Source organism: Sus scrofa, chromosome 9 (genome assembly GCF_000003025.6).
Source record: "Sus scrofa isolate TJ Tabasco breed Duroc chromosome 9, Sscrofa11.1, whole genome shotgun sequence".
Classification (NCBI taxonomy): Eukaryota; Metazoa; Chordata; class Mammalia; order Artiodactyla; family Suidae; genus Sus; species Sus scrofa.
The window spans coordinates 85,808,147-85,832,968 of record NC_010451.4 but is presented as its reverse complement, the minus strand read 5'-3'; the positions used below and the strand labels follow the sequence as shown (position 1 = coordinate 85,832,968).

The 24,822-nt window shown below is 36.7% G+C and overlaps 1 protein-coding gene across 1 annotated transcript in view; it reads right to left on the bottom strand.

The window, feature by feature from the left end:
* Positions 1 to 21,587, bottom strand: part of LRRC72 (leucine rich repeat containing 72) — a 33,345-nt gene extending 11,758 nt beyond the window's left edge. Inside the window, exons 1-4 of the mRNA XM_021063959.1 lie at positions 21,508 to 21,587; positions 18,863 to 18,932; positions 4,114 to 4,195; positions 2,416 to 2,526 (exon numbers count right to left, since the gene is read on the bottom strand). Of these exons, the coding sequence (XP_020919618.1) occupies positions 2,416 to 2,526; positions 4,114 to 4,195; positions 18,863 to 18,932; positions 21,508 to 21,587 (343 nt within the window). The remainder of the gene's footprint in view (positions 1 to 2,415; positions 2,527 to 4,113; positions 4,196 to 18,862; positions 18,933 to 21,507) is intronic.

Sequence of the window (24,822 nt, the reverse complement as noted above, 5' to 3'; positions counted from 1 at the left end):
TGAATGGATGACAAATACTAATTGAATGAATAAATGATAAATATTGAGTGAATGAATGATAAACCAAAGAAATAAGGCATGAGCTTAAATAGTCTGGTGAAACATTCCCTAGTTGTCTGGTGAAAGCTCTAACCCCTGCATTTCCACCATAAAAAATCAAATAATTCTAATCAAATCATTGGTTGCCATGAATATTTAAATGAGAATAAAATAAAGCATTTTCTCAACATGAAAGCTATTCAAACATGTTATTATAATGACTAATATTTAAAGTGTCATTTTAAAAAAGATCTGCTTACCACTGAGCAGAATTTCTGGACTGTGTGCATCTTCATTCATTATCAAATTTACATAATCCATAATAAAGCAATTTTTTGTTGTTGCTGCTTCAAAGTAACATTAATGTCAACAAATGCTTTTTAAAATCATGTTTTAGGAGTTCCCGTCGTGGCGCAGTGGTTAACGAATCCGACTAGGAACCATGAGGTTGCGGGTTCGGTCCCTGCCCTTGCTCAGTGGGTTAACGATCAGGCGTTGCCATGAGCTGTGGTGTAGGTTGTAGACGCGGCTCGGATCTTGCGTTGCTGTGGCTCTGGCGTAGGCCGGTGGCTACAGCTCCGATTCGACCCCTAGCCTGGGAACCTCCATATGCAGCGGAAACGGCCCAAGAAATGGCAAAAAGACAAAAAAAAAAAAAATCACGTTTTACAGAGTTAGCTTAATATTTAAAGCAATTTTGAGAGGTAGCTATTAGCCCATTTTTACAGAAAAATGAAGATGAAGAGTTCAGGCTCTAGCATGACCAGTCTTTTAATCACAGAAGCATTTGTTCAGCACAGAAGGGCCAGATAATTCAAATATGCAGGCCAATCCTCCTGAGTCTTTCACAGATCTTTCACATCTCAAAAAATAAGCACTGAATACCTATAAACTTGCGAAAACTTTAATAGTAGGTTAAAGAATCTACCTATAAACACTTGAATCATTTCTCCTTAACACCATAGATATAACTGATTAATACTGAAAGTATTTGAAAACTTCAATAACTCTCCACATATTGATATGATCAGAACCTCCACCATCAACACCAGTTTACACATATTCAAAACACTGTCTCTGGCAATTCTGAGACATGAATAGAAAATGAATAGCGGGAAAAAACCTGTTTTATGACATTGTATAAAGAAGTCTTCAAACTCTGAAATTTGAAAACCCACTCACTGCTCTGAGTGTCTTTTCCTTGGTCCACCTAGAACCATTTGTCCTGAATTGCAATTGTGTACTAATTTATTTGCCCTTTAATACTATAAGCTTAATGAGATTACAAACTGGGTATTATTTACTTTTCCAACCCATTTCACACTTTCTTCAAATACTGAGGCCAGTTCCTCACTGGGTGTGATCCAACATATATAAATGAGGTTTGCTGTTCACCCAAAGCTTACTTTATAAAAACATGCTCTTGGGAAAAGAATCCGAAAAGGAATGGATATATATATATGGGTATAAATGATTTACTCTGCTGTACATCTGAAACTAACACAACTTTGTAAATCAACTGTAATAAATCAACTTTGTAAATCAACTGTATTCCAATTAAAAAAAATTTTAAGTGCTGTTTTTGGGGAGAAGGGAGTATAAGCTTTATTCATGTAATTAACATATTACATGATTCAACAAGTTTAAGTATACAATTCATGGTTTTTAGTATATTTATAGTATTGTGCAACCATCACCACCTTCAATTTTAGAACATTTTAATCAGTTCCCCCAAAACTCCATACCCCTTATTCTTTAGCTGTCACTCCCCATGGCTGCAGCCCTGTGCAAACACTAATCTATTTAAAAGCAGTTACCTCTTGGTGTGGCTATCTTGACAGATGTGCCTATTCTGGACACTTCACATAAATGAAATTGCGTAACAGGTGCTAAACCTTCCTTTTGAGGTAAAATCAAAAACACAGATTTAAATATGTAACCCTTCTTTTGTTACTTTCATCATTTTCATTTGGCATGCATATCATTTCAGTTTTTTTTTTTTCTATATGTTGTTCTTTCAGAAACATATTTTTAAGAACAATAAGATCTAGTCTTGTTTTCAGGAACACCTAGGTTGTCTAGTTATAAACATTGATCTAATTTAAAATTTTTTCTTATATGTCCTGTGTGGAGTTCCTGCTGTGGTACAGTGGGTTAAAAATCTGATTGTAGTGGCTCAGGTCACTGTGAAGGCATGGGTTCTATCCCCAGCCTGGCACACTGGGTTATAGGATCCTGTGTTGCTCCAGCTACAGTGTAGGTCACAGCTGTGGCTCAGATTAAGATCCTGGCCAGGGAATTTCAAAGTGCCATGGGTGGGGCCTTAAAAAAAAAGTCCTATATTATCATTATTTGTTTAAAAGTGCAAATTAGTACTTAGAGTCTTCAGATTTAGCATTCCCTTTAATTCCTTCACTGTTGCATCAATGTTGGTTAACTCATTGTGATGTAGCAAGAGTATATGCAATGAAGGCAAATAGTGCAGACCTAAAAAAAAAACAAATCAAAATATGTTTAATAGTTTTAAACATTCTGATGCTGATTAAACATGCTAACTAAACAAAAGCAGAGAATACATTACATCTGGTGAAAGGAAGAATTATCAATAACATGATGAATTATTATTAAGAACACAACCAGGGAGTTCCTGCTGTGGCTCAGTGGGTTATAAACCCAACTAGTATTCATGAGGATACTGGTTCGATCCCTGGTCTTACTCAGGAATCCTGGGTTAAGGATCCAGCATTGCCGTGAGCTGCAGTGTAGGTCGCAGATATGGCTCAGATCCCACGTAGCTGAGGCATAGGCCAACAGCTGTAGCTCCAATTCAACCCCTAGCCTGGGAAATTCCATATGCTGCAGGTGTGACCCTAAAAAGCAAAAATTGATTGTGATTTGGGTGTAGACTCAATTTCTTTCCACTGTTTTTGTTTTTGATTTTTCTGTAGCAATGATTTTGTCTGATTTTGAAGTGGTTATTTTCCTTATCTTTCTTTGCTTTGGTTTGTTTTGCCAATATTGCTTATTTTATAATACCAATCAAGGAAATAATTATTCAAGCAATATCTCACCCCAAATTTCTCAACTAAATATTTATCTTTACACAATAGGAAGCCAAGTATTTCTATAATTTTATTGATTCTAAATTTCACATTTTCCTACTTTTGAATATAAATGAAAGTGGGTTGTGTTTTTGCAACTCCTGCATCATAGCTGAATTACCGAGACTTCCTCTCTTCATGGAACATGGAATCAGAGTGGGTCTCAAATTTATGATATTTTGATTCTATGACATTATATCAAAGAAAAATATTTTGTACTATATTTTGTATCTCATGATCATAGTATATCATGTACTTTTACACCTAGCTTGAAATTGTCAGAGATTGTTGCATATGTATAATTAACTCAGTGTACAACAGAAATTTGACTGGAAAAAATTATAGCCAGTAAAAACATTTAAGGTTATTTACAGGCGTTCCTATGATGGCTCAGTGGTTAGCGAACCCGACCAGCATCCATGAGGATGCACGTTCAATCCTGGGCCTCTCTCGGTGGGTTAAGGATCTGGCATTGCCATGAGCTGTGGTGTAGGTCGCAGACGTGGCTCAGATCCCATGTTGTTGTGGCTGTGGCGTAGGCTGGCAGCTACAGTTCCAATTGGACCCCTAGTCTGAGAACCTCCATATGCTGTGGGTGCAGACCTAAAAGGACAAAAAAGCCAAAAAAAAAAAAAAAAGATTTACAAAATTGTTATTTTTATTAATGCTCCCAAACTAAGTTTGCTTCCACAATATCTAGTTGGTGTCCAACTGTGCAGTAAAATGGCAAAATTTCTATGCTAAGAAAAAGATTATTTTATATCTTAAATAAGACACATGACAATATTAAATTAAAACCATAATCCAGCGCATCTTAGAATAAGATGTACATAACACTAAAAAACAGTAGATTCCATTACATATTTTCAACAGAAATGTTAAAATAGATTTTTGCATGCCTTAAACAACAACATAGTTGAAAGTTACTATTGAATTGAAAATCAGTTCAATCAAAAGAGATTTAAGACCTTACCTTCTATATCAAATATTGCATTGTTGTTTAGATATAGTTCTGCCAAACAATAGTTTCTAGTTAGAAATGTTATTCCATGGAGCTGAAAGTGAGAGTTAGAGAAAAATAACCTTTCTACAATAATTATACATAATTACATATACATATATAAATTTAATTAGAACCATAGAAGTTCAGCGTTTGCTGTTACTATTAATTGCTTGTGACCTTTGGTCTGGGCTCTGTGTTTATTTGGATTGTCTACGAGGACATGTGTGATAAAAGGGGCGTTTTTAGCTAACTTAATACAAACCTTTCTTACCACATCTCCACCAAACTCTCTTGCATGGTTTTCAAAGCCTCTGTAATCTGGCCTAGCCCTTTTACTCTAACAACATTTCCTACAGTTCTGCTCCATATGTTCTCATTGGCTCTGGCTCCGTATACCCACTAATTCACCATCACATGTTATTAAATGCCTATTATGTGCCAAAGGCTCTCTCCTCAGATAATGCTGAGCCGTTTCTGCATCTGTGTATGAGTCATGATTTCTCTTTGCCTGCATGACTGTTCTTCCTGGTACATTTCTGATTATTCTCAAGGATCTGCCCTAGGCCAGCAAGGCCTATCAGACCATGCCCGAGCAGGCTGCCACAGGAAGCTTCCATTGCTCCAGAGATTTGTTGAGACCATTCTTTGATCTCTTTGCATCTTACTGCTGTGTTCTCACTCTGATTTGACCCACTTTTTGTTTCTCTGAACTTCCTCCTGCTCCAGCACTTTAAGTAGATCTCCTGAAAGATGATCTAATTCTCTTTCTTTCTCTTTCTTTATGTCCCAGTCTATGAACCATTTCCCCTTCTCAGGATCATTGTCCTTTAGGTCATCAGATCTCAATTTAGCAGAAGACTGTAATCTGAATATACACTGAGGTCAGACCCAGTGCTAACACCTCAACTAGCCACCATCCCCAAGGAGAACAAGGCACAGCATACATAATTCTATCATTTCACAGCTCATTTTTTAAAATAAAGCCTTTCCTGACAACCTCCATGCACAGGAACCTCCATTTTCTTGACCACATTCCACCATTTCCTTTGACTTGAGCAATTAATTAGTTGATCACTAGCTTTGAGTCTTCCTTAAGGAAAGAAACCATATTTCTTTAGTATCTTACCCTGCCCACTTCCCCATTCCCTAAAAACATTTTGAAGTTGCATCTGACTTTTAAGATTAAATCAGAAATTCAGTGTGTATGAATTAGAAATAGTCAAAGTCACTTCTTGAAAATTCCCCATTAAGAATTGTGTACACAGTAGGAGTATTTACCTCTAAACTGAAGTCAGAAATGTTTCTGTTCCCTGTAAGAAGAATCCCATTAAATTTGACAGAATTTTTTGAGTTATGAGGATAAGACAAGGTCAAGTCATAGGATGGGGCAGGTATGTTCTTAAAGCAGCACTTGTTAAGTGTAAAAAAATGCTAATTTTACTGCTTTAATACAGGATCTAGCAGGAAGCAGAATCTCATGAAATACTTATTGACCAAGTGCTTACTAATTTACATATACAAAAATACATGCTCATGATTGTAAATTAGCTTCACACGTTTATTAAATTTTCTCAAAGAAACTGATGTCCTCAGTTAAATAGGACTGTTTTGACCTTTGCTGGACTGATTCACTTAGGTGCCAACCGATCTGATTTAGCGAGGATTTTTTGGAAAAAAAAATTTTTTAAGGAGAAAAGTTAGCTTTATTGCTTTGCCAGGCAAAGGGGGCCACAGCAGGCTAATGCCTTAAAGACTGTGCCCCAAGGATTTGCTGGAAATTTTATTCATATCTCCTCCTATCTCAGGAAAGCTATTTTAGATTTGCATCCAAAGTTTGAAAATAGGTTTTTTTAAAATGAATTTTCTTTAATTTTTTTCTCATATTTGTGACAGTCACAAATTATGAAGCTATAAAGGCTCATGTGGGGAGTTCCTGTTGTGGCACAGAGGAAACAAATCCAATTAGGAACCATGAGGTGGCAGGTTCAATCCCTGGCCTCACTCAGTGGGTTAAGGATCCAGTGTGGCTGTGAGCTATGGCGTAGGTCACAGACGCAGCTTGGATCCTGTGTTGCTGTGGTGTAGGCTGGCAGCTGTAGTTCCAATTCGACTCCTAGCCTGGGAACCTCCATATGACGAGGGTGCAGCCCTAAAAAGCAAAACAAACAAACAAACAAACAAAAAAAGCACATGTGCTGCTCATCTTATTATTATTATTATTATTTTTTGTCTTTTTTTTGTCTTTTTGCTATTTCTTGGGCCGCTCCCGCGGCATATGGAGGTTCCCAGGCTAGGGGTCTAATCAGAGCTGTAGCCACCGGCCTATGCCAGAGCCACAGCAACGCAGGATCCGAGCTGCGTCTGTGACCTACACCTCAGCTCACGGCAACACCAGATCGTTAACCCACTGAGCAAGGGCAGGGATCGAACCCGCAACCTCATGGTTCCTAGTCGGATTTGTTAACCACTGTGCCACAAGGGGAACTCCTGCTCATCTTATTATTTCACAGATTCATCTATACCAAATTATGTGAGCACTGGTACAGGAGAACCAGCAGTAATTCCACCTCAGCTTTTGCTTAGCTGTGAGAGGAGCTGTATTTCCCCAGGTAGGAGGGACCATTCAGCACAGTGAGGGTTGGCTCCCAGTTGGCTTCCTACCCCTTTCTCCTCTTCTTGCTGGCCTTCTGACAGCAACTCCCATCCTCTGTCCTTCTCCTCACCACTCCCTGATCTAATGACAGCCACACCTAACATCAGCCTAGAAAGAACACCAGTCACCAGTTTTCTCTTTTATTTTTCTTCAGTTGCCTACTTGACCACATATTAACAGAATGTTACTTAATTCTTTGAGGTTTTGATTTCTCTTGCATTACACACTAACATAAGAATACTAATAAACTCAATTTCATCTTGATTATAGAACAGTAATTTTCCCAAGAGCATTAACATCTTTGGAACATGATTACTGGAATTTTAAGACTGAACTATTTGCTGAGGTGAAATGAATGGGGAGAATGGAGTGGAAAGAGATAAAACCAGATTATGAGGACCCTGGGGAGCTATTAAGAGATTTCCTGCAGAGTAATGTTATTGCCCAGTTTTATTTCAGACAGAAAATGGCAGAGAAGAATATGGTGTAGAAGAAAGAGTAAGTATAATGGCAGGAAATGAATAAAAGGGTGTTATGCTAATTCAGAAGACTATCTGGGTCCCAGAGTAGAGTAATAACAGTGGGAGAAGATATAAGTAGAGGGAATTGAGAGTTATTCCAGGGTAGGATTCACAGGACTTAATAGACATTGCAGTGTGACAAGTTGTTGGATTCAAGATGTAGGCATGGGAATTGGAAGACATGCTGATTGTGCTGACACTCAAACCACTGTTAAAATGTTATTATAATTATCCATTTAGAAAAATCTACACTATTTATTCTAAAGACTGACATAGGATTTATAGTGAATGTGACGTTTCGCAAATCATATATCTTAGCTCAAGGCTTGGCATATAGCAAGTGCTCAATAAATACTAGCTATTATTATATACTATTTAACCATTATTATTTTTTATAGAGCTGAGAGCACTTACATTTAGGGTAAAGCACTTGCAGGTAACCACTGAAGTATTAAAGGGGAAAAATTTATGCCAGAGTGAATTTAAAATTAAGGAGGCATTCTTTTAAAGCAGGATTTCTCAGCCTCCATAACTACTGACCTTTTGGGCCAGATAATTCTTTGTTGGGATTGAGGGAGGAGCTGGCTTGTGGATTGTAGTATGTTTGACAGCATCCCTAGTCCTTTTTCACTAGATCCCAATAGCACACACACCCCAGTTGTGAAAATCAAAATGGTCTCCAGACATTGCCAAATATTCCCTTCGTATGTGTGAGGTGGAGGAGGGGCTGCAAAGTCACTCCTAGTTGAGAACTGATAATTTAGAGACAAGGATAGAGTCATATTTATTAAAAGCTTATTATGAGCTCGGCAGTAAGCTCGATGTTTTCACCAGCATTATCTGATATGATCCTTACAATAGTTCATGTTATTTGCTTTATCCCTTACTTACCTAGGAGGAAACTAAGGCTCAGAGAAGCTAAACAATTTTCTCAAGGTGACAGAGCAAGGATCCAAACCAAGCCTGACTCTCAAATCAAAAGCTGGCACATAGTACATCATATCATAATATGTATTCCAGAAATTAATTTTTCTCTAGTATTTCAGCAATAACAAAAATATTTAAAATAAACTGAAATAATTTGGCATGAAATGGAAAAAAAGAAGTATAATAATCCCTAAATATACATATATATGGCAAAATACTAATGTTTTCTGGAATAAATAAATAAATAAATATATATATATATATGCATGCACTGTGTGTATATATTGAGTTTGGTTCAGTCTCCAGAGTCCTTGTTGGAACAACTGAGGTTTATTATCACCCAAGGTATGAAGCTGAGTTGTCAGTCAAGCTTATTCCCAGACCCAGCTTGAGTCACTGGCTTGACTTGCCCCACCCACCTGATCTAATCTTGATCTCTCAAGTGATCTGGGTTTCTTTCAAAAATTGCTCCAACCTGGCTGCCCTATCTCAAGCTAACTTTGCATCCTGCAGGCACTGCTCTATCATGTCTCCACCCCTTAGGAAGTTTTCCTTATATTTTATCAATGACCTTCCTGAAGAACCTAGACAGATGCATATGACTGCCAATCAATCCAAACTAAAACAACTACCCAACACTGGTGCTAAGTAACATCATATACAAGTAAGAGTACTTGCTCTTGGCTTCTTCCACCTTGCCTTTCAGCATTCCTTTTTCTCCTTCTGGCATCCTATTACCCCTGAACATCCCAGTTCATGCCCTTTCAACGTACTCTAGGGTCTCTTCTGCAGATTCATAGAGGTAAACTATTATATCGTTGATAGGCCTCAAGATTGCCATCTCAGGGATATTAGGGGATTGTGATCAATGAGTCTCTAATTGTTGACTTTCAGGTCAATTTGAATATACACTGCATTGTGAGAAGACTTCTGAGTATCCTTCAACTTATGTTCCATAATAATTTCCTAAAATACCAGCTTATAAAATCAGCTTTAGGGACTATGTTCACTACATTGAAATAATGCCATGAATATAAAGAATGACTTCAAAATTTTTCTATTATTGTGAAACAAGACCACAGAACTCTAGACTGGGAAGGAAACTTCAGAATTATACACATGAGATTGTGTAGGTGAGGAAAATGACTTCCGGTTAAAGGTTTAGATTGTAAACACATATCTAATTTTTTTCCATCGAAAAATTCATCTAAAATGCAATAAAATATTTTTTAAAAGATGTACATTCATAAGGACAGGGAAAACAGAAAATTAGACCATAACAATACAGTTTCAAAAGCTGAAAACCACACAGTCTAGTGGTAATAGAATTAATAAATAAGAAAGCCAAATTCTAAACCAGAAAACAACCTAATATTTATACCACACTATTCTAAAAAGACTCAGTGACTGGAAGAGAAGGTAAAGAGGAGGTGATTAAATGAGCATTACTGAAAACTTTCTAAGAAGCAATTCTATTTCTCAAGAATGTTCCCAGTATAACCACATGGCAACTGGACCTCTCCTACTATTGGATAAAAGACAGAGTCCTGGACAAGCAGACACTAGACAGAGGTAAATCCAGAGGTTCCCACTGATTATTGGAAGGTTTAGGAAATGTCTGTATATGGTATGTTGAGAGTTCCCAGTCCTATTTCCCCAGCTTGGCTCTCAGAATGCTGGCAGCCAGGTCTTTATAACATAATCTTATTATATAGAAAGGTAATATAATAACAACATTTAGAGGGGTAAAATAGCCCTCAGAAATTAAAAACATGAAAGCAGATATTAAAATGTAATAGGAGACTTGGAAGCGAATGTTGAAGAAATGATCAGAGAAAAAAAAGAGGAGTTCCCGTCATGGTTCAGCAGTTAACGAACCCGACTAGCATCCATGAGGATGGGGGTTCAATCCCCTAGCCTTGCTCAGTCAGTTAAGGATCTGAAGTTGCCATGAGCAGTGGTGTAGGTCACAGATATGGCTCAAATCTGGTGTGGCTGTGGCTGTGGCTGTGGGATAGGCCGGTGGCTACAGCCCTGATTTGACCCCTGGCCTGGGAACCTCCATATTCCACCAGTGTGGCCCTAAAAGACAAAAAGAAAAAAAGAAGAAGAAAGAAAGAAAGAAAAAGAAAGAGAAAATAAAAGACTATTAGAAGACTAGTTCAGTAGTTCAACATTAGCATAGGAGTCCCAGAAAGAACAGTGAACATAGAAGAGAAGGAAACCAGCAATATACTTCAAGAAAAATTCCCCAAACTGAAAAACATGAGTTTCTAGATTGAAATTTCCCTAAACTCAGCAGAAGAGATGAAAACAGACCCATATCAAGGCACATCACTGGGAAATGTCAGAACATTGCCCTCCAGACAGAAAACATGCATACATACAGAAGCCGTATTCAAGGATCAGGAATCAGTACTTAGAATGGCTTCACACTCCTCAATAGCTACCCTGAAACCTAGAGGACAGTGGAGTGACGCCTCATCTCTAACCTAGGATTCTGTCAGCAAATGAGCCAAAATCTTGATCCAAATATGAGCACTGAGGAGTTCTCGTAGTGGCTCAGTGGTTAACGAATCCAACTAGGAACCATGAGGTTTCGGGTTCAATCCCTGGCCTTGCTCAGTGGGTTAGGGATCCGGCATTGTCGTGAGCTGTGGTGTAGGTCGCAGACATGGCTCAGATCCTGCATTGCTGTGGCTCTGGCACAGGCCAGCAGCTACAGCTCTGATTAGACCCCTAGCCTGGGAACCTCCATATGCCATGAGCATGGCCCTGGAAAAGACAAAAAAATAAATAAATTAAAAAAAATATGAGCACTGAACAAACACAATTGCAGGCATGTACAATATTTTATTTTATTATTTTTTTGTACAATATTTTAAAAAAATCACCGCATGGAACCACTTTTCAGGAAGCCACTGGAGAATGTAGTTCAGAAAAATGAAAGACACACAATTTAATAGATGAGGCATTAAAATACAATAGAGAGCAAAGGGAATGACCAGGATGGTGATGAAGGATGGTTAAAACTCTGCACACAGGTACACAGGGCAGGAAGTCCAAAGTGGAACAAGTTGGAAGGTTCTGCTCAGATTTTTTCAAGAAGAAGAAAATAACTGAATGAATACCTTGAATTGATTTGGTCAATTGGCAGAGAGTTTGGGTTGAATAAGTAATAGTAACCAACAAAGAGTGTATTAGTTTGCTAGGACTGCATAACAAATACCACAGACTGGGTGGCTTAAACAAGAGAAATTTACTTCCTCAGAGCTCTGGGGTAGAAGTCCAAGATCAAGGTGTTGGCAAGACTTTGAGGCCTGTCTCCTTGGCTTGTACATAGCCATCTTCTGGCATCTTCACATGGTTTTCTTTCTGTATGTGCACGTCTATTTCTCCCCCCATCTCTCTCCATATCCTAATCTCCTCCTCCTATGAAGACACCTGTCATATTGAATTAGAGCCCACCCTAATGACTCCCTTTTAAGGTCACTGCCTCTGTCAAGGCCTTATCCCATTCTGAGGTATTAGGGGCTAAGGCTTCAACATATGAATTTGGGGGAATTCAGCCCATAACAAAAAGGTACTTATGGAATCACACAAGTACAAAATTCAGGAAAGTAGAGGAAATAAAATAAAGGAAAAATAAAGAGATCTTAATACATGGCTTAATTCTGGAGAACACAAATTATCATAACAATGTAACCAGTGAATATGATTCAACCAAAATAACAATATAGCTATATCAGGGAATGGGAAATGGAAAGTACGTGTGGGTGTGGAAAGTATGGAAGTGGGGGCAGGAAAGAGAAAGAATTAAGTTCTCTTCTTTGTGGAAACTGAATAGCTCTTGCATAAAAGTGAAAAATCAACTAGCACCAAAACCAGCATGTGACTTTGAGACACTGATAAAATAACAAAAGCTTACTTAAAAGAATTGAAAGTTGTTGCATATGAGGACTGAAAAACTAAGAGAACGGTGTGGGGAAATATTGCTAACTTTTAGAATTAGCTAATTCCTTGAATGATTATAAGACATGCAGCTGTCAAAACAATTTTTTAAAAAGAGTAGGTTATTAATATTCATTCTGTGCTTACTATGTGTGATTTTCTTTGTTCAATACTTCACATATGCCACTGCCTTTCTTTATCCTGAGAGCCCTTAAAGTAGTTATGAAGAATAAATTCCTCGTATATTACATAAGAAGAAACAGAACTCTAGACAGATTTTGTGATTTGCTAAATATTATCATCTGATTAGCGACAGGATTATAACTGTACCTGAGCTCTCCATTCAACATCCACTTATTAAATATTTATTCTGCTCCAGATTCTACCAGGAATTATATATGTAGATTCTGGTGCTATTCTTTTAATTCTCATCTTTTTAAACATTTTCTAATGAAAAACAGGACACACTAGTCATTACTCTTTAGCTTCCTAGCATTGAATTCCCCCCCCCCCCCACACACACACACAATTCAAGGAATTCCTCATCTAATGAGCTTTGGTGGGAATCAGAACCTACTCCCCATTAGGGAAGGTGTTCTCTGATGCATGCACTCTGAACTTCAATTCAAGAACTAGTAGGGCAAAGAAGTGGAGACGTTTTAATGTTAAATCTCATGGTGGCAGAGAAGGAGACCGCAGCTATTATGTGCCAGCACAGTGCTAAATTCAGGGGTTATAGCTGTGAACAAAACAGACAAAAATCCATGTTTTTTTCCTAGTGGGGAGAGAGTAAACAAACAATAAATACAATAAATAAATTATAAGTGCTGTGGGAAAAGACAAAGCATGGAGATTGGGAGTGCTAGCAGGGAGATGATGTTATATTTTATAAGGACATTCAGGGTACGCCTGACAGAGGAAGTAATATTTAAACAAATTCTCCCTCTCTCTCTCTTTTTTTTTTTTTTTGCTTTTTAGGGACATACCTGCAGCATATGGACGTTCCCAGGCTAGGGGTCAAATGGGAGATGTAGCTGCCAGTCTACCCCACGGCCACAGCAACGCCAGAACTAAGCCACGGCAGAACCTACACCACAGCTCGCGGCAATGCTAAATCCTTAACCACACTTAACGAGGCCAGGGATCAAACCTACATCCTCATGGATACTAGTTGTGTATGTTACTGTTGAGCCACAACAGGAACTCCCAAATAGATTCTTAGTGAAGGGAAGGAAGTAGGCCACTAGAATATCTGTAGGAGGAGCACTTGGGGACTAGCCAGAGCATAAGGCCAGAGATAACAGGCTGCCTGATGCTGTGGGCAGAGTGAGCTGGGAGAAAAGGCAGGTAATGGGGTCAGAGAGGTTTGGAGCCTTGTAGGTACTATCCCCTACATCCCCAAATGCACAGGACAGCTCCCACAACTAAGAATTACTCAGTTCAAAAGGTCAGTAGTACCAAGGTTGAAACACCTGGGGGCAAAGACATCTAGATAGACCATAGATGAAAGGACATGATAAAATATTGAAAAATTCTATAGTTAGGTGTTATTTGAAAGTATATTATTGAATGTTTGAGTATTGAAATCACAATATCCCCTAAACTTATATAAAACTCTAAGTATTAGTTGGGAACGATTTTAACAATATACACTTAATTATAAAAGGAGAAAAAAAATTTCAATATACTTTTAGGATTTTTAAGTTAATTTTTACGATGTTCTTCTCCAATAAGTAAAAATAGTGCATTCCTTTGTACATTAATTTAGCAACCTAAGTGTCCATCAACACATGAATGGGTAAAGATGTGATATATATACACAATGGAATATTACGCAGCCATAAAAAGAATGAAATAATGTCATTTGCAATAACATGGATGGACCTAGAAATTATCACACTATGTGAATTATCTATGCCAGACAAAGACAAATATCATATGATATTGCTTGTGTGGAATATTAAAAAAAGGGATACAAATGAACTTATTTACAAAACAGAAATAGACATACAGAGATAGAAAAGAAATTTTGGTTACCAAAGGGGAGGTAGAGAGAGGGATAAATTAGATTGGGATTAATGTATACATACTACTCAGTGTAAAATAAATAACCAATAAAGGCCTACTGTTTAGCACAGGGAACTCTACTCAATATTCTGTATAACCTAAATGGGAAAGGAATTTGAAAAAGAATGGATGTATGTACTTACTGTACTCCTGAAACTAACATTGTATTTTATTTTACGATATCAACATTGTTAAATCTGTATTTCAATAAAAAATTTAAAAAATTTATGTGTAATACCTGGAACAAAATCTACACTTTAAAAATATTCAGAAATAATTACTTCTATAGAAAGCAGACTTTCATTTTCATGTTTTCCCCTCTATCCCATGTTCTTGAAATTCTTATTTTTTTTCCAAAAAAAAAAAAACAAAACATTTTACCTTTCTTGGCTAAATCATTTAAAATCACAACTAGATACAAGCATTGAAGTTTTGTTTTGTTTTGTTTTGTTTCTTTTTGGGGCTGCACTCGCGGCATATGGAGGTTCCCAAGCTAGGGGTCAAATCAGAGCTCTAGCTGCTGGCCTATATCACAGCATAGCAATGCAGGATCCAAGCCACGTCTACAACCTACACCACAGCTCACAGCAACACTGGATCCTTAACCCACTGAGTAAAGCCAGGGATGGAACCCGCATCCTCATGGATGCTAGTCAGATTCGTTAACCACTGAGCCACGACGGGAACTCCTGAAGTTTTATTTAGGTTATTTATGTTGACTTACTTTCTTGAAAAGATTTTAAATATCTGGAAAAATAAAATTCTCTCAACAAAGTTGACATAAGAGATATAATTAATATCACCCTGAGGTAACAGAAACATGTAAGAGCCCAAAATTATATGGAATGCATGTTTGTTCATTTTATTCTTTAATTGCTCCTATGCGCTAGCATGGGGGTTGTGCTGCTCTAAATCATTTTTTGAAACAACGTATGGTATGTATAAACAAACAAATAGATTACATGTATGCAAACATGACTGAAGGAACCAACTAATATTTGCATGTTGCAAAGCTACCTGGCAAAAAGTAATGTTATTCAAAGAGTTTTTTTACAAATATATAAAACTATACATTAAAAATAATTATTTCAATTTTAAAATTGTGATTTGCTAATTTTGCACATCACTATTTCTTTCTAAAATATATAAATTTGTGCTATTTACCAGATTCTCAACATATGCTGCAAGTCTGGGAGATAGGAAAAAATAACACCTTTATGACATATAAGAGTGAACTCACAATCTTTATCTTAAAGTGACTTTGCTCATTTTAGTGTGGAAAAACATTATTATAAATAAGTATCTTGATTATTTTGTAGATGATAAAGTTTATAAACAATGACTTTGCCAGAAGAGTTATTTTTATTTAAATTTAGCTTGTAAAATTTGTCAACTGATCAGTTTTTGCTACATGTCAGAAGTTCAGAATCCATTTTGGACAATTGCTCAATGAGACATTATACATTATATACAGCTTTTCTTATCTGTGCCACAGTAATCTGCGACAAATGAAACAACCAAAGTACTGCTAGTTCTAGAAATACGATAATTGTGGCGCTAATATTATAAGCTTATTATTAAATATTTGTAAGAAACATTCTGAGGCAATGGGACAAAATACAAATAGATTGAATCTATATAGACCATTTGAAACTGTAGAATAAAATACAAATCACTTAGATAAGTCATCTGAGCAGACCCAGCTTAGAAAAGCTGAAAAAGATGAACTGTGAGCTAAAGTTCCCTTAGTCAGGCTTACTAGAAAATAAGACCAGTCAGGGTGTCTTTACAAGATCAGTTAATTTGCACATAAGAGCAGCTGCCTTCCAAAGATGACATAGAAAGAGAGGAACTGTAAAACCAGTGAGTATGTACCCAATACATACTTCGGAGAGCTTCATGGAGGAAGCAGGGATGCCTGAACAAACCTGGGAAAGCTGGGGCATTGCAAGTCCTTAGAAACAACTTGGACCCATTTAATATGATGGTTCAGGGTCAGACCAGAAGCTCAGTTTTATTATCCACTAGGTAAAAATGGGGAGAAGTGTGCACCCTTTTAGCATATGAGGCTCCAAACTACATTCATTCATTGTTTCCCCAAACCACTGCTTTCTCTCATTCCATTCCAGGCATTTTGCAACCATAATGCCCTCACTGGGAGCACAGCCTCTCTCTCTGTCCTTCCTAATTCTATCACTGAAGCAGGTACCATCACATTTGCATTATAATTCTAAATATTTACATTCCTCTGTCAACATTGATGTTTTTCACCATGTTTTTCCATACCATTTCTATACTAGCACAGTAAGTTCTTATTGGCCAACCTAATGTAATCTAGATTTTTAAAGAAAACTAATAATCAAAATTTTACATATGAATTTTGATGAAGTACTATTATAGCTAACACGTCCATCAGCATCTTGTATCCTGAATGAGATTTTTAATTTTTCAAGGAGTGTGAATACTCAGGCATCTTGGCAATCAGTAAATTACTGATCAATAGAAAAACTCACATTAGCTTATTCATTCATCCCATGACCAAGTAAAACTTATTTCAAATATTATATTATTTGAAATAAGGATTATATGGACTAAATAAGTCTATTTTTAAAGAACAAAGTTAAGTGATGGTTATTTTGGAAATAATATAATTTGTTGAATATAAATAACCAAACTCAGGAACAGAATTTAGCTCTCTGTAGCACCCTTTCCCCATCAATCCCCCTTCAAAAGCAAAAGTACAGTTGTTAACAGTGTATGCAATTCCTTCCTAAGTACATAATATATCCGTTGAGTCGCTTGTGTGAAAATTCAATGACTGGCTGAAGGTGGGACAGTGTCCACAAGAAAGCCAAAAAATATTACAAAATCCCTAATTGCCAACATTTGTACATGTTCTTTCCTTCAAAATTGAACAATGAACACCCCACGGAACAGACATGAAAAACTTTTCCCATGCTTAAGGAGTTACATCTTTTTCTAATCAGAGGTCACACACTGTGACCCAGGATAATTTTTGGCAGAGTGTTTAAAAGAGTTTTGAACTTGTGTGCCCTTAAGTAGTGAGTGCACTTTGCACTTCAGTTGTTAGCTGCCTGGGCCTCAAAGGTATTTGTGTTTGTTCTCCTAGAAATTATTTCAAGCTTATGAAACTCATGCTTGCACTTAATACTAGAATAACTTACATTTTATATTTTCTACTTACTTAGTTAAAAATAAAGATGGAAAATGCAATGTAATACTGAAATACTTTCATAAACATGGCTGCTTAAGTATTCAATGCTGTGAATCTGGACTATTGCTGGATGAGCAGGCTACTGCTGGAATAATCAAATTATCATTTTTTAATCAGCTGGTGTTTGAAAGATTAAATTCAAAGTGCTAAGACTGGATCATCAATTTATAATAAATCAAATGCAAGCTGTTGGAAAGTCAAATTTTAGAAAGTTTAACACGACTAAGCATAATGGTTGTTTTGTCTTGAATTTTAGTTCATTCCTACTCTTTGATTTGGAGGGAGCTTGAAGTACCACTCAGGCCCCCACTACAGAGAAGGCAGTGGGAGGGCCCTGCCAAATAAAGCTCAGCCTCTAAGAGAAACTTCGAGGGCCAGTCAGTGACCTTGAGAATCATTCCCTGCGGTTGGGGACATGGTGGCTTAGTGTCTGGCACTTCCTGAAGAAGCTATATCAGCTTGGGTGACAACTGGGAGGTAATGAATCCCTCTGACAGCAGGACAAAGGTGTTGCGAGTTCTGGGAAATGTATGCAGACCATTGGAGGAATGTTGATCTAGGACACTTTACAAAGAAGCCTACCCCAGTGGGCAGTTTGTCAGGGCCAGAAGATGCTCAGCTGTAAGAGCTACCAAGATACAAGAGGGGAAATCAGGAGTAGCCAGCAAAGAGCCATGAGAGTTGGAGAAGCCTAGCAGGGGAGGTTCTGAATAACCCATTAAGAGAGAAAAAAAAAAAAAAAAAACTTTAATCATGTTAATAAGAGAAGATGCAAATCAAGTAAGAACTTTGTTTTTCCCCTCTCCTTTCCTCTGCCTCCATACTCCCCATTTCATACCAACCTGAGAAGACAGAGGTACTGGGGAGAGGGAAGGAAAACCACCAACCACAGCCCCTCACTAATAAAGAAAGCAGGTAGCCATCTGCAATCAACCCTAGCTAGACAAGGGATGGGAGGTGGAAGGGAGTCTCATTTATGAGTTAACATATTCATCTCCACATTTTCATTTCTGAACAGAGACTATGACTATACTCAAAAAGGACTGTAAGATTTGAACTACATAAGAGAGATAAGTCAAGAGACTGCCCCCAAGTTTCTTCCAGGAACCTGGGAAGAAATAGCCCCCACTAAGCAGTTTTAAAAGTACATGGGAGACAAAGTGAAGTTCCAGTCTGATATCATTTCACAAATCATGCTATTCAATATGCCAGTTTGTATGTAAATATATATATATATAGTTTCTTATCTAAATTAAAATTAGGGTTATAAAATTGTAATATATTTAAGGATTAGTTTTATTAAAAACATGAAATTAAGATAATAATTTAATTATAGAGCCATGTAAAGATGAAATATCATACTACCTTGTTATGATGCAGCCATAAGTATTTTAATTTTTTAAACCTAGAAAGATCAATGACTTCTGTCAGTTCCCTGGAAAGGAAAATAAAAAAGTGAACATTAGCAACAATTAGTTCATTTATGGGTAAGGCAGCTTATATGACTCTCAAGGAACTGGAAATGACTATTCTCTGTCCTTTCAAAATTATTGGTACACTTAACATACTAACTTCCTAAAGTCCATCTTAAAAACATCACTCACCTGGGTTAAGATTTTGTCAGCCAGATAAAGCAAACGCTAAAAGTTTTGGAGAGAATTTTATTACATTTAGTAGAAATTTATACCTCAATATAACTGAATTTATTGTGACCCTCCCAAATTTTAAAAGATTTCACTGAAAGGAAGGCAGAGGAACTAAAGTAAGTGCAGAAGACACCGGACTTACAAGGAAATGTGGGAAACACCACTGGCTTCTGCTTCACCAGTGCTGGCAGGGTTCAACCCTGCCTGGATTGTCTAGGTCTTAGCTAAGTAGATTTAAGATGTGGAATTTGCAAGAATCCAAGAGACAGAGCTTGGATAAAGTGTTTTACTCTCCTTTTGTTGCTTATTAAACATGGGGTCAAAAATGTTACCCATCCTTCTGGAAGTGTGCAGGATTCCAGACAGCCAAGTGGCCCTGAGTGTTGTTGCTGCTGCAGCTCACTCAGTGAAGGGGCAGACCTAGGATGTAGAGGGGGAACTGTTGGCAAAGAGGTCACAGCCTCTGCAGATCATTGGCCTTTTGATGGCTGTAGGCTGGAGTGTTCTGATCTCATTTATTTTTCAGGACAGAAATTGTGAGCCCGGGCCAGGTATATATACGTATACATCTCTATCTATCAAACACTCACAGAGCACACCGTGTGTGCAAGGTACATTTCTAAAACACTTTAAAAATACTGTTAATTAATATACATTAATTCATTTGTAGCAACCTCCTTTCATAATTATATTTAACCTTGGGACATTGAGGGACTATTTTTTTTAATGTTTATGAAAACATTTTTAAAATCATGAAATGACATTTCTAAATAAAAGAAAGCTTTCTTGCAAACTTTTTATATTGGAAAGTTTCAAACCTCAGAAAAGTTGAAGGAATAGTACAATGAATGCCCTTACTATTTTTAATATTTTGCTACACCTATGCTCACTCTCTTATCAATTTGTTGGTTGATAATTGTCTCGGTAAATCATTCGAAATAAGTTGCAGACTTATTGTAAGGCTCCCACTGGTAAATACTTCAGCATGTACATCCCTCAAATGAGGACGTTCTCCTGCATAACCACAACACCATTATCACACCCAAGAAAATTAAGATCTAATTCAACAATGTCATCTAATATACTAGTCACATTCAAATTGTTCTTGCTGCCCCAACATTTCTTTTATAGATGTTTTTCCCTTTGTTTAAACCCAGAATCCCATCAACATTCATTCATTGCATTTTCAGTTGGCATAACCCATTAGTCGTCTTAAATTTAAAAGTCACATTCTTTCTTTTTTTTCCCTTTAACATTGACTTTTTCAAGAGCCCATGACAGTTGTCTGATAGACTGTCTCACATTCTTGATTTGTCTGATTGCTTTCTCGTGATTAAATTCAAGGTAGATCATTTTTCAATTACAAAGATGGTAATTACTGCATCACATCAGGAGGCAGAATGATGTCATTTTGTCCCACTCTTGATGAAGCTAAGTTCAGGCATTTGGTTAAGGCAGTATCCAACAATTCTCTTCAATGTGAAAGTATAAATTTTGATATTGAAAGATAATATCTGGTAATATCAGACCACATGTATAACTTGTTCTCCAACAGCATTTTTTTTTTTTTTAAGGGCCACATCTGCAGCACATGGAAGTTCCCAGGATAGGGGTCAAATCAGAGCTGTAGCTGCTTCCCTACGCCACAAACACAGCAAAGCAGGATCCGAGGATGCTAGTTGGGTTCACAGCCCACTGAGCCACAATGGGAACTTGCCAACAAATTTTTTTAATAAAATATATTTGACATCTATCAGTCTCATGTGTACAACATAGTGATTTGACATGTGTATACTGCAAAATGACAACAACAGGAAATCTAGTTACTGTCATCATACCAAGTTAATACAGTATTATTGGCAGTATTCCTCATACTGTACACTATATCCCCAAAACTTGTTTATTTTACAACTAGTAGTTTGTACTTCTTGATCCCATTCACTATTTCTTGCTCCCCGAAAACCCTCTTCTCTCTGGCAACAATCACTCTGTACAGAACAGATTAGTGGTCCCTTACAGCTATTTATTCAGTGGCTTTAGCCTCAATTAATAATTGTTATCTGAATCAGTAAATTTAGGATTATTTTTCTAATGCTCTCATACTTTTTACATGTATTAGCTCTCATTCTGTGAAAAAGTTCTGTCCCTCCCCTCTCTCTCATTCCTTCTCATTTCCACTTTCTTGGATTTGAAGGTGGTTTTTTTTTTTTATCTTTTTCACTCTTTTTTCTTCTTTTTTTAATCCTCAAATTATCCTAAACAGAAGTCTTTTCAAGCATACCACCTTGTCTTTTTTTTTTTTTTCCGGAGTCTTTTTGAAAATGATTTTTATTTTTTTCGTCACCTTGTCCTTTTGATACACACCTTAAGTCTTTGAGCAATTCACTGGCAAAACAAAACATTCCAGGTTCTTTCAAAGAACCTTCTAATAGACTTACACACATGGCGCATTCTCCTCTTTTAGTGCAGATGTGTAGCCGATCTCTAGGAAGGAGCACTGAAGCCTGACACACTTAAATGAATGCATTTGGCAATAATAACAGTATGTTAGCTTCATCTTTTCCCATGAAAAATAAGGCAATCATTACATGGTTGCAGAGAAACTCAAGCCCCACTTAGATTATTTTTCCAATGATTCCCAGAAAAGCTACATTAATACATTAATGCTTTAAAATATCAATTATGTCAAATCACTGTTATTAATTTTCTCATACTAGTAGTACTGATGATGAATTTTCAGCTACTGGATGATGTAATACAGTGATTCACTTTTAAGGAGACTTTTACTCAAGTCAGAAGAGTTGACTCTGCATAGAAAACTGTCCTCAATCAATAATGGACTATTAATTTTATGGTTAAGCCAATGGAAGACAGTGACAGGAACTTCTATTAATGATGACAATGATTCGTGCTGACGATAATATGTCAACTCTGTTGTTGCAGTATACGTGCACTATGATTTCTCAAGGAGAGACTGATAAGATGCTTTCTTTTCCTCAAGGGCAACAGAGACTTAGGCAAATAACCCAGTTTACCCAGTTTATTGGCATCTGGACTGTGAAACATTTTTTTTTGTACCCAGATGGATTAAATGATAACTTGGTATTCTTAGGATATAAAATGTCCTTTAGCCGAGATCACCAATTATCCACCGTCAGATCAATATTTCTAATTTTTCTAGTGCTTTAAAGTTTTTCTTATTGTTATCTGCTTATCCTAGTGATCAATCACATGCCATTGTTAAAATCATGAAAGGCTTAGAGATGTAAGCTTTTGATGACAAAAAATATTTATTGTTTTCATAAAGCTAACTGATCTACAGAAAGATTCAAAGCCTGACCTTAAGTTTGTCAGAATTACCTACCATGCTTGTTCCATCCTAAATACGTATGTTTAAAAATTTTTAAACATTTCTTTGTCAGCTATTTATTCCCATACTAGGAAGAGATCCAGGACTATTACAAAGATAAATATTATTCACTCCACCAATAAACTAAAAATACATAACAAAATAGGTATGTTTATTAATAAAGGATGTTCTTAGATCACCAGAGATAAAGTGATTAACTTCATTTATAAAGTAGGATATTGTCTTTAAAAAGTAGCTGAGTTACAAATATTATATATGAGTAGAATATATCTTAAATCTATTTAGAAATAATACATATAACTCACAGAGATTAAAAAGTACGAAGGGGAAAAGAAGAGTAGGAATAGGGTCATTGTCAGGAAAATGCTAACTGGCTGTACGAGGGTCACTTGTTGGCTAGAAAAACTGTGTCAGCTTCCAAACCAACCCTACTTCCTCTTCCACGTGGGTTCTCTAGAAGAAGAGCCCACTATGCCATCTGTCACCTTGGGGAGCTGGAGTGGAATCAAAGGAAGTTGTTATATAAGGGAGAGTTCTTCCTACTTACCAGTAAAATTACTATAAAGCTAGAGGTTATATCTAACAGGGGTTAGAGGTATAGTATAGTGGTATAATGTCATTATTATCCAATAATGATAATCATATTAACTGTACCAAAGCTAACTGAGTGCTTTCTGTGTACCAGGCCCTTCCCTACTTTCTACCAACTCATCTAATCTTCACAACCGTCCTGTGAAGCAGGTAGTATTGTTATACACAGGTAAAATAGGTTTGCCAGATAAAATCCAGGAAACACAGCTACGTGTGAATTACAAATGTCCCAATGCATTGTAGGATATACTTATACTAAAAAATATTATCTCATTTGTTTCCCTGAAATTCACATGTAACTGGATGGTCTAAATTTTTAATGGCTAAACCTGATAGCCCTAGAAATGAGGTTTTTGACGTGTCCAAGATCACCAGACTAGAAGAGAGAGAGCTGAAATGCAAATTTAGCCGGACTCTGTAATCTTTGTTTTTATCCATTTCAATATCCTGCCTCTTCCATAGAGACTATGGATACCAAAAAGCATCTAAACTAATTAGAATATGCTACTTACCTATCCACAGAGGGAGAAAAGATCAGAAAAGAACATCTGAATCTATGAAACATAACATGACGCTCTTCTACTTCTTACATAAAGTACACTTACTTTTGAGAAAGAAACAGCTCAAAGACATCAGCATCCCTCTTGTGGCCACATATCTTAAGTTGATCTTCAACTGCCTGATAACATATAATTAATCTGTCAAGCCACATTCCACTGAGCAAAAATACTGAGGCATTTGCCGTCAATAACAATAATGTCTACAAGAAGATCAAAAGAAAGGTGAATATGGTGGCAACAACTCTAAACTGATAAATTCCAGTACTACAATTATACATAACTTAATCATTTGTGGTTGAATTTCATTATTCTTAATCCTGGGCACAGTTGTGTAAATAATTTTTAATCAAGATTTTAAAATGTATAAGTGTACATATACACCAAAAACAAGTTTTCAATTCTCCATGAGGAAGAGTAATTTAGTCTTTAAATATTTCTTTCAACACAAAGAATGGATATTTGGTAGGTTTTCCACATTTTCAGAAGACAAGGTTGGAAAGGAAGTAAGAATATAAGGTACGTTATCATAGAGTTTCACCCTGTGAGTTCTCAATAAATTTCAGATGAATGAATGCATGAGTGAATAAATGTCATTTCTTTTCTCTACAAAGAAACAGTGTCTTCATTTTTTAAGAGGTACTAACTTACTTGCACTATGGGGATTTTTAGTGGCAAATAAGCAATTTTTATTCCCATAGGTTTTGTTCTGAAAATACAAATCGAGCAACAGCTACTTAAGTGCTTTGCTATTACTTCTTCAAGTCTTTCACTAAGTTACAAAATAACATTTATAGGTCCCATGGTCTAAGATGATGTGGAAATTTTAAAGCCCATTTATAATTTGTCAATGAAGGGGTAAAGCTAACAAGACACAACAAAAGCAGAAAAGTCATTGCACTTCTGGAATCTGACTAACATTGTAATTACCAGAGTCAAAACAGTCGCCACATTTCAGCTGGGATTTGTTGTGGGTGGTGAGGGTGCAATGTCAGTAAGTGATTTATGAAATTTTGACAACAGTTTGGTTATTTAGCAGAGGACTTTAAGAAGAGTTAGATTTAATGGGGTAAACAAATATCTAAAGACGTGAGTAAGACAGATATCCCAGGGATGGAGAACAGCTGTTAACTGATATTCCAAACTTCCTTTGTTACCCTG